The sequence below is a fragment of the Limanda limanda genome, chromosome 7 (genome assembly GCF_963576545.1).
Source record: "Limanda limanda chromosome 7, fLimLim1.1, whole genome shotgun sequence".
NCBI classification, from domain to species: domain Eukaryota; kingdom Metazoa; phylum Chordata; class Actinopteri; order Pleuronectiformes; family Pleuronectidae; genus Limanda; species Limanda limanda.
Window position 1 is genome coordinate 11,974,077 of NC_083642.1, and position 14,921 is coordinate 11,988,997.

Here is a 14,921-nt window from a genome sequence, read left to right on the forward strand (position 1 = left end):
TAGAAGGCGACGCAGAGCGAGATGTTTACTGGCTGATTGATCGAAGCCCGGACCGGCTACATCATGTTAATTAGAGGCCTCTCCTCCCACATCCCATTTACTGCCACCTCTCCTCTTAGTGGAGGGCTGTCATTTTCCCTCTCCCACTCAGTGCTCGAGAGGTAATGGACTTTTTTCCCGATACACATTCGATCCACTTTGCAGACATCTTTCTTCTCACATTTCCTCCCTTTTGCTGTTGTGTCTATTTATCTGCACGTCTCCTCTGTTCCTGTATGGTGCTTGGGCAGAGCACACATTTTGGTTTTGGGTTTTATGTTGCTTTAATTTGATCACTCAAACTTGGCCTGACCTAGTTCTGCTGAGTAAGCTCACTGGAGCGTTGGAAATGGAATGAACCCGTTGCCATCAAAAGCATACGCAGGGACGAGCTCACACACACACACACACACACACACACACACACACACACACACACACACACACACACACACACACACACACACAGACACACACAGACACACACAGACACACACACACACACAGGCATACAAAAAGCATTGTAAGGTACAGAGATAGGGAGCGCAGTTGCACGCTGTAAGCAGAGAATGGGCTGGAGGTGAAGAGCTGGGCTTTTCTTTTGTTTTATAGATGCTTCAAAAATGCGAGAGGCCACACATTTCTTTAGTGGAGTGGTTATGAATGTGTGTTTTGTATTTTTTTGAATGTCTGTTAGTGTGTGTCACGGTGTGTGTGTGTGTGTGTGTGTGTGTGTGTGTGTGTGTGTGTGTGTGTGTGTGTGTGTGTGTGTGTGTGTGTGTGTGTGTGTGTGTGTGTGTGTGTGTGTGTGTGTGTGTGTGTGTGTGTGTGTGTGTCATGGTGTGGACAAGTGTGTGTATGATTTTGCCCAGGAGACTGACTCCACTGTCAAAAGAGCTACACAGCTCCTGACAGCCCCTGTCACAAACACGGGGTGTGTGTGTGTGCGGCTATGTGTGAGAGAAGGGTCAGTGTGTTTACATTTCAGCATAGGTTGTGTGTCTCATCATCACAAATATAGTCCAAACACTGGAACACACAATCCAATACACACAAAACATCCCTCCACACATACTACACACATATAAACACGCAACCATTATTATTAATGAGCTTTGTTTTATCAGATTTCTTTTATTATTTTCAAGCATCACCAAATACAGATATAGAAACAGGCACATTGGGTTTAATACATAGATATTATTATGTCTCTTAATTAATTATGCAGAATTAAACCCTGTCCCCATACCCGCACAGGCTCACACACAAATACACTTGTTTCCCCGTGTAAGTGTGTCTTCTTGAGTCCGAAACGTGTCGGGATGCTGGCTGTTGGACATGGCTTTAAAGATATCACATGCTTCATCAGCTAACTTGGTCACTGGAGACCCCCCCCCCCCCCCGCAGCCAAGCGCTGGCCTGGCACCCGTATCCGCATCATGATGGGATAGCACAAGATTGAGGGAGATGGGTACGTTCGGAGAGACAAACGCGGTTAAACCGCAGCTGAGGCGACCCTGACAGAGAAAGACAAATAAGTGAGGGAAACTGTCAGCGTGAGGGATAAACACTGGCAGGCCTGTGGGTATCACAGCTTGACATAGCTACATCCATCTATAATTCATGACCTGAAAACCCAGGGGCTACATACATTATGCAGCTAAACCTTTATTAACTAAGAACAGGATTAATTCTGAATTCACGGTGCGTACGCAGATGTGAAGTACGTCTGTTGGATATCCATAGAAATGTTTAGAAGGGATATTTTATCCCCATTAGGCCGTCTGGAGTGGATGAGCTCAACCCTTAGTAGTTTTTCATTATACTGACTTCCTGTGGCCAAGAAATACATGTTTGTGTACACAACTCATAATGTGGTCACACAGACACTTTGGTGAAATTACATTTTGTTGAGATGTGTGTGTGTATATGGTACATCCTGAAGGTTGTTATTGAGTGACATGGACATCTAGAGCCCAAAATAAATATGAATTAATTTCTTGAACGATGTGTCATGCACCTGCATTTGTGTGCAGTCCGTCTGTACGTCCACAATCCTGTTGAAAATAAAGATATTTATATAATACATAGATAATATAGCTGTACAACCAGAGAGGACCTTTAGGAAAGTGTTCACTGTCCAATTGCACATGGCATTTTAATCTGGGTGTTACATAGGTTTTGCAACATTTCCCCAGGGAATAAGCCACACATCTTGATGGAAAAAAAATCTGGCATATTTAGGGAACTGATAACAATGAGAGTGTGAAATTTGATGCTTCTTTATTGACTTTAAGGAAACCGTCGGGCCTTGGTGGAGGTATACGCTCTCCTGTGTGCCACTCTGGTTTGTAAATCAGCAAGATTATGCAACAAAGGACATTTTGGTCGGGGACCATGATCCAAGGAGTAGCCCTTTCAAATTTGGAATGGATCAAGATACAGTGGTTGATCCAGGAAGTTTTTTTTCTCAACATGGCAAGATAGGGGGGGTTAGCCTTGGCAGACTGATGTGGACTTCTAGTGCAGTTTCCGTGGTTCTGAACTTTGTCAGCAGGTGTTCCACACAGATGTTTCTATGGCCATAATTCAGTGGTGATCGAATTGCAGCACGAGTGCGGTAGAGAGTGTTGGAGAAACCAAGCTGTTGTTTTGGCACAAACACAGACACACACACAGAGAATGACAAGTATGGTGACTCAGACCCTGCAGTTATAGGCCAAATGTCAGCCGCACTGGGACTGAAAGCTGAACTAACAGCCCTGGCCTGGAGGATTTGATACAAGAGTGGTTTATCTTAAATTCGGTGAGGTGGCCAAGCCTGGTCGACAATCAGATTATAGCCAAATAAATGGGGCACTGGCTTGGTGATTATTTATCATGGTAGCGCCCATTATGTCCCTAAACTTATTTTTCTTTCTCTCCTCTCTAGTCTGAAATCGGCTTTGGGAAACTTGAGACCTACATCAAACTGGACAAACTAGGAGAGGTGAGCTCTCCACAGAAAATCTTTGAAAGGAACACAAAGCACACACAAAGTCTTTAAATACTCTCTATGTTGTTTTTTCTTTTACAAATGTATTCACATGTGTTTTTCCTTCTCTCCAGGGGACCTATGCTACTGTGTTTAAGGGTCGAAGCAAGTTGACAGACAACTTAGTGGCTCTGAAAGAGATCCGACTGGAGCACGAGGAGGGAGCCCCCTGCACGGCCATCCGAGAAGGTGAGGACGCCGTTGTTGGGACATAACCTCGATGCTGATGCGACTTCCTGCGCTATGACATGTTTTACTTCTCTTCACACGTTGTCTTTGTTTGACTGACAGTGTCTCACGTGTCTCCTTCTTCTAGTGTCTCTCCTGAAAGACTTGAAGCACGCCAACATCGTCACTCTCCATGACATTATCCACACTGACAAGTGCCTGACACTCGTGTTTGAGTACCTGGTGAGTGCCTGTACTGTGCATGGCTATCGTGTGTGTTTTTTAAAGGAATTATCTGTGTAAATCTACATATGGTACCTTTTTTTCCTTCCTTCCTTCCTGACTTCTTTCCTTCCTTCCTCCATTCGTCAGGAAAAAGACCTGAAGCAGTACATGGATGACTGTGGGAGCATCATGAGTGTTCACAATGTCAAGGTAATTAAGAATAATACAAACAGTCAGTACTGAAGAGATGTTGTTGAATATAGCCCTGCAACAACTGAAATAAATAAAAAGTTAAAATAAAGGTTGCAGATTATAGGACAGAACACTGAAAGCTTAGGTTTTTAATGATAATAATTCTAGAAATGTTTATTTCCATATTACTGAGTTGCAATAATGCTTAATACGATTGCTCTTAACAGTAAATGGTTGTTTATAAATGTTTTAAATAATGTTTAATGGCTTTGTATAATATTAAGCTCTCCTCTCCTCTCCTCTCCACAGATCTTTCTGTTCCAGCTGTTAAGAGGTCTGGCGTACTGCCACAGAAGGAAGGTTCTCCACAGAGACCTCAAACCCCAGAACCTGCTCATCAATGAAAAAGGAGAGCTCAAACTGGCAGATTTTGGTAAAGCTTTTACTGGGATCACCACATCAGTCTTATCTATTGCCTTTTCAGAAGTTCACGAGTAGAGGCAGCGCAGGTGTAACTGGTGATTTTGACATGATCAGCTTTGACATGTGCTTTATTCCATTGATACCTTCTGCAGTTTTCAAAGAACAATGTTGTAACTAAGATGCAAAGCCACAAGATGCATAGTTTTAAATGTTTCTTTTTTTCTTTTTAAATAAAACATATACTGCATGAGGTTTAAAGCCTCATTAGCTTCCCCTAGAGGCCACACTCCTCAAACCAAACAACACTCTTGACTAACCTCCCAGCACTGCCCTCTGTAGGTTAAAATGAAAACATGTCAACTGGTCATTCTCTAGTGTTTGTGTTAATTACAAATGAATTGTAGAGTATAATCAAATTAGAACAGGAATGTGGATTTAGAATTAATCCATGGATATAATAATGTCCCATTTGCATATTCAAACCAATGTTCCATTAAGTAATAAGAAAGTTATAATACAAATGCAGGTACAACTGAAAGTCCGGACCTCATTCAGTATGTGAAGGTATATATTCTTGTATGTTGAGTTGTGGAAGGATATTTCATTGATCTGTTAACCTGTGGTGCACCCAATCTCATTAGATACAAAAGTTCAAATCTGGATAACTTCATGTCCCCTTTTTTTGTGTTTGAATCCAGGTTTGGCCCGAGCCAAGTCTGTCCCTACGAAGACCTACTCAAATGAAGTTGTGACATTATGGTACCGACCACCAGATGTACTTCTAGGCTCCACTGAGTACTCTACACCCATTGACATGTGGTGAGCAAACACATTAACAGATACACACAGTTTTAGAATTTTTTTAATTTAGTTCCCTCTTTTAACTTGGCGGTATGTGTTACATTAGGTAGTTTGTTTGGATGTAAAATCGCAGAAACTTTAATTTTAGGTGTGTGTTTCTCAGCATTTGAGCACTTTCTCAATTTGTGATAAAACATTGTGGAACATATCACAGGGTCTTGTCGAAATTCCATTTATAGTTCAAGATGTATTTTCTTGAACTATAAATCGTTATGGACTCATGTATCACAACAGCTCCATGTACACTTCCATACGACACTATAACACAGGTTTGTAGGTGATGTAACATTCCTCTGTTTCTGTCCGTGTGTCCAGGGGTGTGGGCTGTATCTTTTATGAAATGATCACCGGCAGACCACTTTTCCCTGGATCGACTGTGGAGGATGAGCTACACCTCATATTCCGCATCCTTGGTAAGACAACACCAGTGGAATTTGAATTTGCTTGTGCAACATTCATGCTCTTACGTGTGTGTGTGTCTGTGTTCTTCTCTGTATACTGATCTGCCCTCTCTTACAGGTACCCCTACTGAAGAGACTTGGCCAGGTATCACCACCAGTGAAGAATTTAAGACGTACAAATTCCCACAGTACCGCCCAGAACCCCTTGTCAACCACGCACCCAGGTGTGTAGATTTAACCAGTTGTGTGTGTGTGTGTGTATTGAATGACTGTGATATGTTAGATGTAATAAGATAAGATGCAGGATTGATTTCAGGAGAAACTGTAGTCAAGCCTTTCTGCCTCTGTTGAAAGGGCAGGGACATTACACAGCTCTATATGGCCTATGTCAGCATTTGACTAAACTGACAGTCAATCTTTTCTTTCCCTCCCACTATCCTATTTGCTTTCTATTACAGAATAGACAACGACGGTCACGACTTGCTCTCAATGCTCCTACAGGTAAAAGAACCTTGCTGTGTAGGATAATAATTTGAACGTATGTGTACCTAAAACTAAACAGCTAAAAATCTTTGTTCTTTTAGTTTGAGGCAAAGAAGCGAGTATCGGCTGAGGACGCTCTCAAACACTCATATTTCCGAAGTCTTGGAGATCAGCTTCAGACACTGGCTGACAGTGAGTACACACAGTCCGACCGTTGGACATACGCATGTCATGTACACACACTGTCTCACTAACTTCTCTGTCGTTACTTTAGCTGCATCCATCTTCTCCTTCAAAGACATCCAGCTCCAGAGAGATCCAGGAAAGAGATCCTCAGTCTACCCAGAGTCAAGTAAGTCCTCCAGGGTAGATGAATAGAGGGGGAGGAAAAAAGTAGAGAATGAGGAATTCCCGGTGGGAATAGAGAATAGGTCTTGCTCCCTGTCCACTTACTCTGCTCCGGAGTTTCTTCACTGTGTCTTTTTATGTGTCCTCTTTCATGCCACTCTGTGGTCCTACATACAGTTTTTTTACATACATTTCTGACCATTGTCGTATCAAACCAATAATTCTGTTGCATGTCTCTATCAGTTATTGCTGTGCTCTGTGAGGGAGGAAGAGGAGAGGGTATTCTTTTTAGCCATATTAGTGGCTTTAGACAGCATCAGTCCTTAATGTATTTAAATCATCCTCCGCTACATGCTCTGATTACTTCTGATTAGTTCTGATTAGCACATTCATATTATACCTGCTGTACATCAGTGTGTTTACATGTCTTGTCTTAATGAGCGTGCCATGCTAGCAGTAGGATATAGCTTAAAGCAGCACTGTGCTTATGCCGCGTTCCATTACACATCAGAACTCAGCCCTCAGAATGATGTCACACCCGAATAACTCGAGTTAATAGGGTTCCAGCTGCACAGGAACATGTTTACATAAGCCAGATAGCCATTGTTAGAAAAACCAGTTTATAATAATGCATTACATGGCATTTCAGGCATACTGACACAGCAGCAACACATTCACAAACAGGATTTGGAAGGTACTATATGAACAACAAATTGTATGACAGAAGTGCTGATAAACTGTAAAAACTACAGATTTCATGATTATTTCTTTACATATAGCGGACATCTTTGATTTCCAAGTCAGGGGTGGTGAGGCTCCGCTGACCTTCTAAAAGTCGAAACTCCGATTTCAGTTGCAACTTCCGACTCAGGGATGTTAATTCTTAGCTCTGAGGTTTAATGGAATGTAGCATTATAAGCACAGCCTCACTGACCTGTGAGATGATAGCATTAGGATTGAGCTTAAAGCAGCACTGTGCTTCTAAGTCCTGCCTCAAAGAGCTGTTAGCATGGCTATAGACTCTTAGTCTTGTTTTAATAGCAGCAGATTACACTGTGTGCCGTTGGTTATGCACTCACAGAACTAAAGTAGATCATCAACAAGTGGTTAACAGCGAGCGGCACAAGTAAAGGTTTTACCAAAGGTCAAATCGGATTAATTCACTGTCAGGTTTAAAGTATACGCTGTATTCTAGAGTCATGATTTACATTTTCATTTAACGACTCGATTTTTAAGGATGCTAATTTGAAGACTTCAAGTTAACCGATTACATTGCCTCGCTTATTTCAGAGCATCCCAGGAGTTTTACTTTCAAACACTGCATTCATTAACAATGCATGCCTAATGTGCTCAAATGAAGTCTTTCTGTGTTTATCACAGTCTCAGCCTGTGTGTGTGTGTCTCTTTCTTTCTGCTTCCCGCTGCCGCTCTGTCGTTTCCTGATAAACTGTCCCTTACCTTCCTCTCTCCTGGTGCCCACGCTCTTTCGCAAATTCTCATCTTTTCCCTTAATCCTCTCTGTCTCCCTTGTGTGCCCGACTCCAACTCCTCCGCAACACTTCAATATTCCCGTCCTCCCCAACCCACCTGCTCCCCCCCCACCCCCAACCCCTAAAAAAGCGATGGCCCATAAGCTAGGCTCAGCACCCTCGCAGTACTTCCAGAGAGAAGCAGCCAATCCCAGGGCTCAGAGTCACAATCTCTCCTCCACTTCCACTGGCTGAGTGGCCCCTACCATTCTGGTAAATACGGTCTCTTTCATTCTGTGAGTTTCACCTCTTTTATTTCCTATGTGGCTGTCACTTGCATCTTTTCTTCTGTCCGTCATCATCATCTTTGCTGCTCAGGTTGCATTTCTCTTCCGTCCCTGCTTCCCCTGAAACATAACGACGTATTATTTCACATGTTTTAGACCTCATGTCTTTTTTTTTTTATTGTTTCCTTCATCTTTTTTTTTTTTTAAACTCCCCATTCTTGCTCCTGCCGGTCTCCCATCACATTTCACAGCCTGCCCCTGCAGGCGTCATCTCGACTTTCACTTACCTCACTCTCTTTTTGACAGAGTCAGCCACTCCCAGGGTTCATTTCAGGGACTAAAGGGGCAATGATATATTCATAATGGAAAAGAATGTGATCCAAGAATGGGGAGTCATTTGATTCTTTTCATTTGCAGTCCTGTTTAGGTTTCTGCAGCGAGAGATGTAGACTTGTTGTTAAGACTGTAAGTGATGGTTTGGCATAGTGTGTGTTTGCTTGGGTGTGTTGTAAATGCACTTTTCTCTCAGCATGGATAAGGGTGTTTGTTTTACTGCAGTGTGTTACCACTACTGGTAAGTATGGTTTAGCTTCAGCTCCAGCTAGAGTACACACACTGTGTTACAGGTTATACAACTGTATTGTGTTTTCCTGATGGTGATAATACTACAGGTATCTTACATTCTATTGTCTAAAAGCCTGAAACTACACCGCTACCTTTTTACCATAGAGTTCGTCATACTTTGTGGCAACAAATTAAGAAATCACTTCCTCTGTTACAACATGACAGTGACCACATTATCTTATTTTAGAGGGAAGAGAGGAAGGTGTAATTTCAAGAACCATAACCACCAGGACCATACAGTGTTTATAAAGAGGGATGACACGACAGCTTCTCAAAAGTGAAGCCTCTCTGTCGTCTCCTAGTGGATGGCTGCGGAATGGATCGTAAATCCTGACTCCTCTGTTATTGGACGGGTCATTAATAATGAGACAAATTAAACAGTCAAAATACATGTTTTATGACATATCTGGTTTCTGTCATTCTTGGTGAATCAAAAACTCTAATGTTTGTTCAAATGTTGGTTTGGATTAGTTATTGAGACTGAGACTGACTCACTATTGGTCGGGAGTGTGTATCCGCAGGTCCTCGCTATCGCTAAATCCATAATGAAAATATCGATTTAATGATTGATTTAAACTTTATGTAAATCTTATGCTTAATGCCTTATAGAGTATATTTTTTGCTGTTGGCTTGGAGTGGAATTTTATTTAGGAGTGTGGTGGTGTGCGTTTGTGTTCAAATCAAATGTCATTTTTTCACATGTGTCTTTTTCTCCTTCTCTCTCTCTCTCTCTCTCTCTCTCTCTCTCTCTCTCTCTCTCTCTCTCTCTCTCTCTCTCTCTCTCTCTCTCTCTCTCTCTCTCTCTCTCTCTCTCAGCCCAGGGAAAGAGCAGGAGGCAGAGTGTGTTGTTTTAGTGCTGCCGGGGGGGCGCTGAGGCCCAGAGGACAGTGACACCTGGAGCTGTCCTCCTAGACATACATTCACTGACCCTGCCACACACGCTGGAGGAGCGACACACATCCTGCCGTAGAAACACACAAACACACAAACACACACACACATTGAAAAACAAAACCAACACAGAACTAAGGCTGAAGAATTCATACTTGACCAAAAAATAAATATAAACTTAGAATTCAACCCCAAAGACGGAAAAATTAAAAATGAGAGCGTGTGCGTGGACAGAAAGTGTGAGAGGACATTCTCCTTGCTGCTGCTACCGCTGCTGACCAGAGGAGGGCAGCGTTTGGGATGTGTGGTCTGACTCTGGGTCTTTTGAACGGATCTTTCTGCATCACTGAAATGTGGGAGAGAAGGAACGCGAGGAGACACGATTCAAAGACAAAGAACGAGAGAAAGGAACCCTGTTGCTCCCTCTCATTTGTGACTTCTGTTCTCGTCTTCGACTGTTGTTGTACATATAGAGACTGAGCTGTAGAATGCATTTTCATAACACGCCTCAGCCTGAATTCAAACTCTGAATATTGCACCTCAGCCCCAGACCCTCGCCTTCTTGGCCCCCAAAACACACAAATATAAACACACACACACATCTCTCTTTCTCTATCTTCCTGCCTCTCTCTCAAATACACAAACATAAACACACACACACACACACACACTTGATGGCAAGAGTGTGTAGATCATTGAGGTTTACAGAGTTAAACTTTAGCACCTTATCGTCAGGAGGTCAGGGTGGTTGTTATTAAGTTACCTCATCAGTCACTCGAGCAGAGCAGGGTGTAAAGTACACGCTAGTTATTAGAGTGAAGAAGAATCAATATGAGAAACCAAAAAAAATGTATTGGACACCACCACACTACCGTTAAAAGCACTGCTACTCACTGACATAGTAGTAGGCCATGGCTTCATTTGTCACACACTCATTTAGAGCACTACGCCACAATGATGCTCCTGTTTCAGTACGCAAGAAGGACAACACTGAAGGACGGAGGGGTAAAGGAAGTGTACAAATCCTCACCTGCTTATTCTTAGACACCCCCTTCCTCTTTTGCCTTGACTCAGACGTTGTCTTGATTTGTTGTATTGTGTCCACAGGTGTTGATGATGTTCTCTTTGCACCTGATTATTTACCAATGTAGATCAACCATTCGACAAACCCCCACCTTCTCATGCCCGACTCCATGTGCATTTGTTTTTTTTGTTCCTTTGAAAAAAAAAGAAAGAAAAGAAAATAGAAATCTGTATATATATGAACCTAATTTTTACTTGTCTGAAGCAATGATAATTCCAGGATGCTGTTCTCAGTCTTTACTGTGTTCTCACTGGAGCAGCAACTGCCTGGGGACGTGTTGCACATTCCTCGAGCTCAGGACTTATTGCTAGTGTCGTTTAATGAATGCCCCCCCCAAGTAGAACGGATTATATGTCGGACATGGCTTGAAATCCTTCAATCCTTTTTTCTGAAGTGTATGTGAAGGAGAATATGAATTTCTCAGCATCATCCCGTCGTTCTTAGTTTGCCCATAACGTTGCTGTGCAGAGACTTACCCGTGTCTTTACTCGTCATCTCCTGTTTGCACGTTAGCGCACTGATGTTTTCAGTTGGTATGTGAAATAGCTGCTGCTGGAAAAGGATTATGCCTGCAGTCGGTTTAAATTCAGGACGGTACTTTATCTTACTACAGGATCTTCCGACACCAAACGCCACATTAACTTGTAATGCAGTGTTGAGACGGTACCTTCAGTTGAAATGGATCACATCTACAGTGCGCTGTGCTGCCGGAATGGGGACCAGATAGTTTGTATGACAAATCTGACTCAACCTGGGGGTATGAAGTACAGTAAATACTCTCAGGTCGCCTGTTTAACTGGGCACCGAAACCTCTTTGAGTATTTCAAGCTCAGACACACTGTTGTTTCATGCTGTTATTGTTGCAAACTGCCAGAAACAACAGGACCACAGTCCATCCTCAAAGCACCACAGGTCTTCAAGCACACAACTGTTTCACACACCAATAGGTTGACGTATCCTGTATCTCGGCTGTAGAGGATGTAGATTAGAGTCTCCTGCTCCCCCCCGGGCACCGACCTCGGGTCACTCGTGCAGGGTTTTCTCTCGGTGCGGGTTCGGAAAAGGCGAAGTGATCCCACGTCTGTGCCTGTCAGAAGGACTACTTATTCACCCAGAGTGTGACAGTATGTAGCATGTACATAGAAGATCCCTCACTCTGTATATACAAACGTGTACAGGTTTGATACAGCTATTCACATTCTGGCTTTTTCTTTGCAATTCTTTAATGAAAGTCATAGCAATATTTCTGTAATCAATAAAACGCCAAGGTAATAGGATGATTGGATTTGTGTTTATTTAGAGAGGGGGAAGTGACTGTGAATGATCAAACTGTGAGACTTGACTTTACTGATGACAGGTTGTTGTTGTTTATTTTTCCTTTTTTTGCTGTATAACATGCTGGATCCAAAAGGCTGGAAGTGAAGTATCACATTGCAAAGGAGTATAACATACTGATAGTTTTGATTTTGATCAATGAAAGCCATAATGCTCATATACAGGTTACAAAAGGTCTGATTGTGTGTGGTGGGTGTGTATCATGCTTGAACACAGACCTTAAGAAGCAAAGGGGATGTGTACACAGAATAAAGAATTAAAATAAGAATAGTGTAAGTACTTTTTTTTTTCTCGTCATAAATCCTTTGAAAATATACTGCAAGTGTGACTGATTACAACATCAGCTTCGTGTGTTGATTCTCATTTTTGGAAGTAATTTTTCTCAACATGGAACAAATGTATATTTCTGCCAAAAGAACATTTTAAGCTCTACCACATTTGATATTTAACTCAAGCAATAACTCCGAAAATTTAAATAAAGGTCACTTGTTAGCCCCTATGAACAAAGTAATGTTTGTATGTTTTCATTTTAATTTACACTATGTTGAATGGGCGCCTCTTCTAGTTAAGACTTAAGGAAAGGATGATGATTTCACTCAACCTAGTTTTAGCGTTTTAAAGGTATTCATAAACAGAAGCAAACATGTTAGTTCTTATGATTTATTTTAGTGTTTAAGTAATTCATCACTAATATCCATCACAGAGAACAAGCCCAGGGGGCTGTCGACTTTGCTTACAGTCCAGTAAAGAGGGAGTTGGTTGAGTTAAGGTGATGTGATGTTTCCTAAAGAAAGGGCCCAAGTTGCATTAATACATTCTTTTATTCTTTTAAAGATTGTTTAGGTGAGACTTTCTGGCTCTTGTTGATAGTGACGACAGTTGACTCCCCCTCAGATTGTGGGTCTGAGGCCCACGGGTTCCAGCCACACAGGAAGGTAGGTACAGCGTATCCTCGAAACTGAAAACACATATACAGCACACATGGTTCAAATGGAAATGAAAACATATGATTGTATGTGCTAAATTTATTGTCTTTCTCTTTTTATTTGTGAGTAGTATACGTGTTCCTACGAAGGATTACCTGTCTGTTCATGAAAACATATATGAGGGGGTTGTAGACCGTGCTGCTTTTAGCCAAATAAACAGGAATGGTTGCGATCACCGGGTCAATATAAAGGCTGGAGTCTATTATGACAGCCAAGGCCATGGCAGCATATGGCAGCCAGGTGACGAGGAAGGCCAACACCATTACCACCACCATACGTGCCACCTGCACCTCCACATGATTTGTCCTCCCAGCCACAGATACCTGCAGCTTGGTCACCTAGGAGACCAAGATACACAAACATTTTATTATGACACCAACAACAATATCCATTGACCATCATATGTGTGTCTCTCACCTGACGGAGAGTCCACAAGAGACGGGAGTAGGACAGGGTAATGATGGAGAAGGGTATGGCAAAACAAAGTGAAAAGTACATGAGGATGTAGGACATGTTCCCAACGTCACGGTTGTACCAATTGGGGGCACAGGAAATCTTTATTCCCTCCAGCTCATAACTTCCCCAACCAAACAGAGGAGGAGTGTTCCACACGAATGACCACACCCACGACAGCACCACTCCTGCCACTGCATGTCTGAGGAGAACAGAGGGTGGGATTCAGTTTGTGGAGCCATCAAGTTTTTTTACGCAGTGTGATGCAGCTCAGTGAGATGTGGATGTTAAATACCTGGTCTGGAACAGGACGGCGCCCATGGGAAAACACACCACTATGTAGCGTTCAACAGCGATCACTGCTATTGTACAAAGGCTTGCTATACCTAGAAGAAAAGAAAGTGGAGGATAAGAATAAAATAAATGTTGTCAAAACAAATTCATTACGAGTCTCTACCACCTTCAAAAACGTTATTCAAGAAAATCTCCTTCGCCTTTGAGAGTAACATACTGATAGTTTTGATTTTTATCAATGAAAACCATAATGATCATATACAGGTTATAAAGTTGTGCAGTGGGTGTGTATCATGCTTGAACACAGACCTTAAGAAGCAAAGGGGATGTGTTCAGAGAATAAATAATAAAAATACTGTGAGTAAATGTCAGTGAATTTTATAAAGTTCAACCAAAAAAATATTCCAACTTGTCACTTCTCTGATGGTTTGATTAAAATAACTGATTGAATTAATTTAAAAACAAAGAAAAAATATGGATTTCTGTAACATAACTTAAATCTTCATATTTCTTGCTCAATTAATTTCTCCTGGAGTCCCTCAGGTTTATCCTGAAGCCAAACCTCTCTACTTTAAACCATTAGAGCAAGCTATACTGAAATATATGTGTAGAGTAGTAACAAGCTCAATGTTAACTAATCAATGTTATATTCATCATTACAACAGTATTGGAAATCCAATAATGTTGTATACAATAAAACATTCACTATATCACTAACACGGGCCAAAATATGTTTTTTAATTGTGATTCTTTAAGAGCACTTTGATGATAACGTCTGCACTAAGGATTATTAAACAGCACCTTTAGCTTTACTGATGGAGCATTGTTACATTGCTGCTTCTACCAAAAGATGTGTGTACTACCTCGACCACCATGCGGGTTCAATTATACCAAGTTGTACAACTCAAACTATGCAAACTTCTCTTTTGCACAAAAATAAAAAAGCCGTAGACTCACCAAAAAAGGCGACAGCAAAGCCCTCCAGCACACAGCCCACACGTCCCAGGCTGAAGTATCCCATGGCACTGGTCACTGTGGTGGGCAGACCTCCAAACACTGCACAGCCCAGGTCACATATAGCCAGGTTCACCAGTGCGTAGCTGAGGGGCTGCCTCAGCTGCCTGTGTCTCACTGTCACCACGATCACCAGGACATTGAGGATGATCCCCGCTGCAGAAAAAACACCCATGATAACGGCCAGTATTGTGAAGCCAGTCTGAGAGAGGAGCTCTGCGTCGTCTGAGCTGTGAGACGATGACGAGTTTCTATGGAGGGCAACAGACTCCATTTTGCTCTGTGTAGATGCGTGAATGACAGTGGTGCT

The 14,921-nt window shown here is 42.1% G+C and overlaps 2 protein-coding genes across 4 annotated transcripts in view; one reads left to right on the forward strand and one right to left on the reverse strand.

Annotated features, from left to right (window-relative positions):
- LOC133004716 (cyclin-dependent kinase 17-like) overlaps positions 1 to 12,132 on the forward strand; it is a 39,833-nt gene extending 27,701 nt beyond the window's left edge. For 2 of the 3 annotated variants that reach the window (XM_061074209.1, XM_061074211.1), the window contains exons 5-16: positions 2,972 to 3,028; positions 3,148 to 3,262; positions 3,390 to 3,484; positions 3,614 to 3,676; positions 3,968 to 4,091; positions 4,780 to 4,900; positions 5,258 to 5,355; positions 5,462 to 5,567; positions 5,802 to 5,844; positions 5,928 to 6,018; positions 6,101 to 6,178; positions 9,371 to 12,132. In XM_061074209.1, the coding sequence (XP_060930192.1) occupies positions 2,972 to 3,028; positions 3,148 to 3,262; positions 3,390 to 3,484; positions 3,614 to 3,676; positions 3,968 to 4,091; positions 4,780 to 4,900; positions 5,258 to 5,355; positions 5,462 to 5,567; positions 5,802 to 5,844; positions 5,928 to 6,018; positions 6,101 to 6,178; positions 9,371 to 9,408 (1,029 nt within the window). In that variant the 3' untranslated portion in view covers positions 9,409 to 12,132. Of the gene's footprint in view, positions 1 to 2,971; positions 3,029 to 3,147; positions 3,263 to 3,389; positions 3,485 to 3,613; positions 3,677 to 3,967; positions 4,092 to 4,779; positions 4,901 to 5,257; positions 5,356 to 5,461; positions 5,568 to 5,801; positions 5,845 to 5,927; positions 6,019 to 6,100; positions 6,179 to 7,794; positions 9,209 to 9,370 lie in introns of those variants that run through there. The other variant, XM_061074212.1, reaches the window with a different exon arrangement.
- A 552-nt stretch (positions 12,133 to 12,684) lies between these two features.
- LOC133005610 (parapinopsin-like) lies at positions 12,685 to 14,885 on the reverse strand. The gene is made up of 5 exons (XM_061075350.1): positions 14,555 to 14,885; positions 13,599 to 13,689; positions 13,268 to 13,505; positions 12,946 to 13,188; positions 12,685 to 12,822 (listed from the first exon to the last, which is right to left on the reverse strand). The coding sequence occupies exons 1-5, from the start codon at positions 14,883 to 14,885 to the stop codon at positions 12,685 to 12,687; spliced, it is 1,041 nt and encodes a 346-aa protein (XP_060931333.1).
- Between the last annotated feature and the right edge of the window lie 36 nt (positions 14,886 to 14,921).

What these genes read in the sequence shown, in the direction of transcription:
- LOC133005610 (XM_061075350.1), bottom strand. Translation starts at nt 14,885, where the DNA reads ATGGAGTCTGTTGCCCTCCATAGAAACTCGTCATCGTCTCACAGCTCA. An exon ending in CTTTGCTGTCGCCTTTTTTG is followed by an intron (nt 13,690 to 14,554) that starts GTGAGTCTACGG and finishes CTTTTCTTCTAG; the next exon opens with GTATAGCAAGCCTTTGTACA. An exon ending in TCTTGTGGACTCTCCGTCAG is followed by an intron (nt 13,189 to 13,267) that starts GTGAGAGACACA and finishes TTGGTCTCCTAG; the next exon opens with GTGACCAAGCTGCAGGTATC.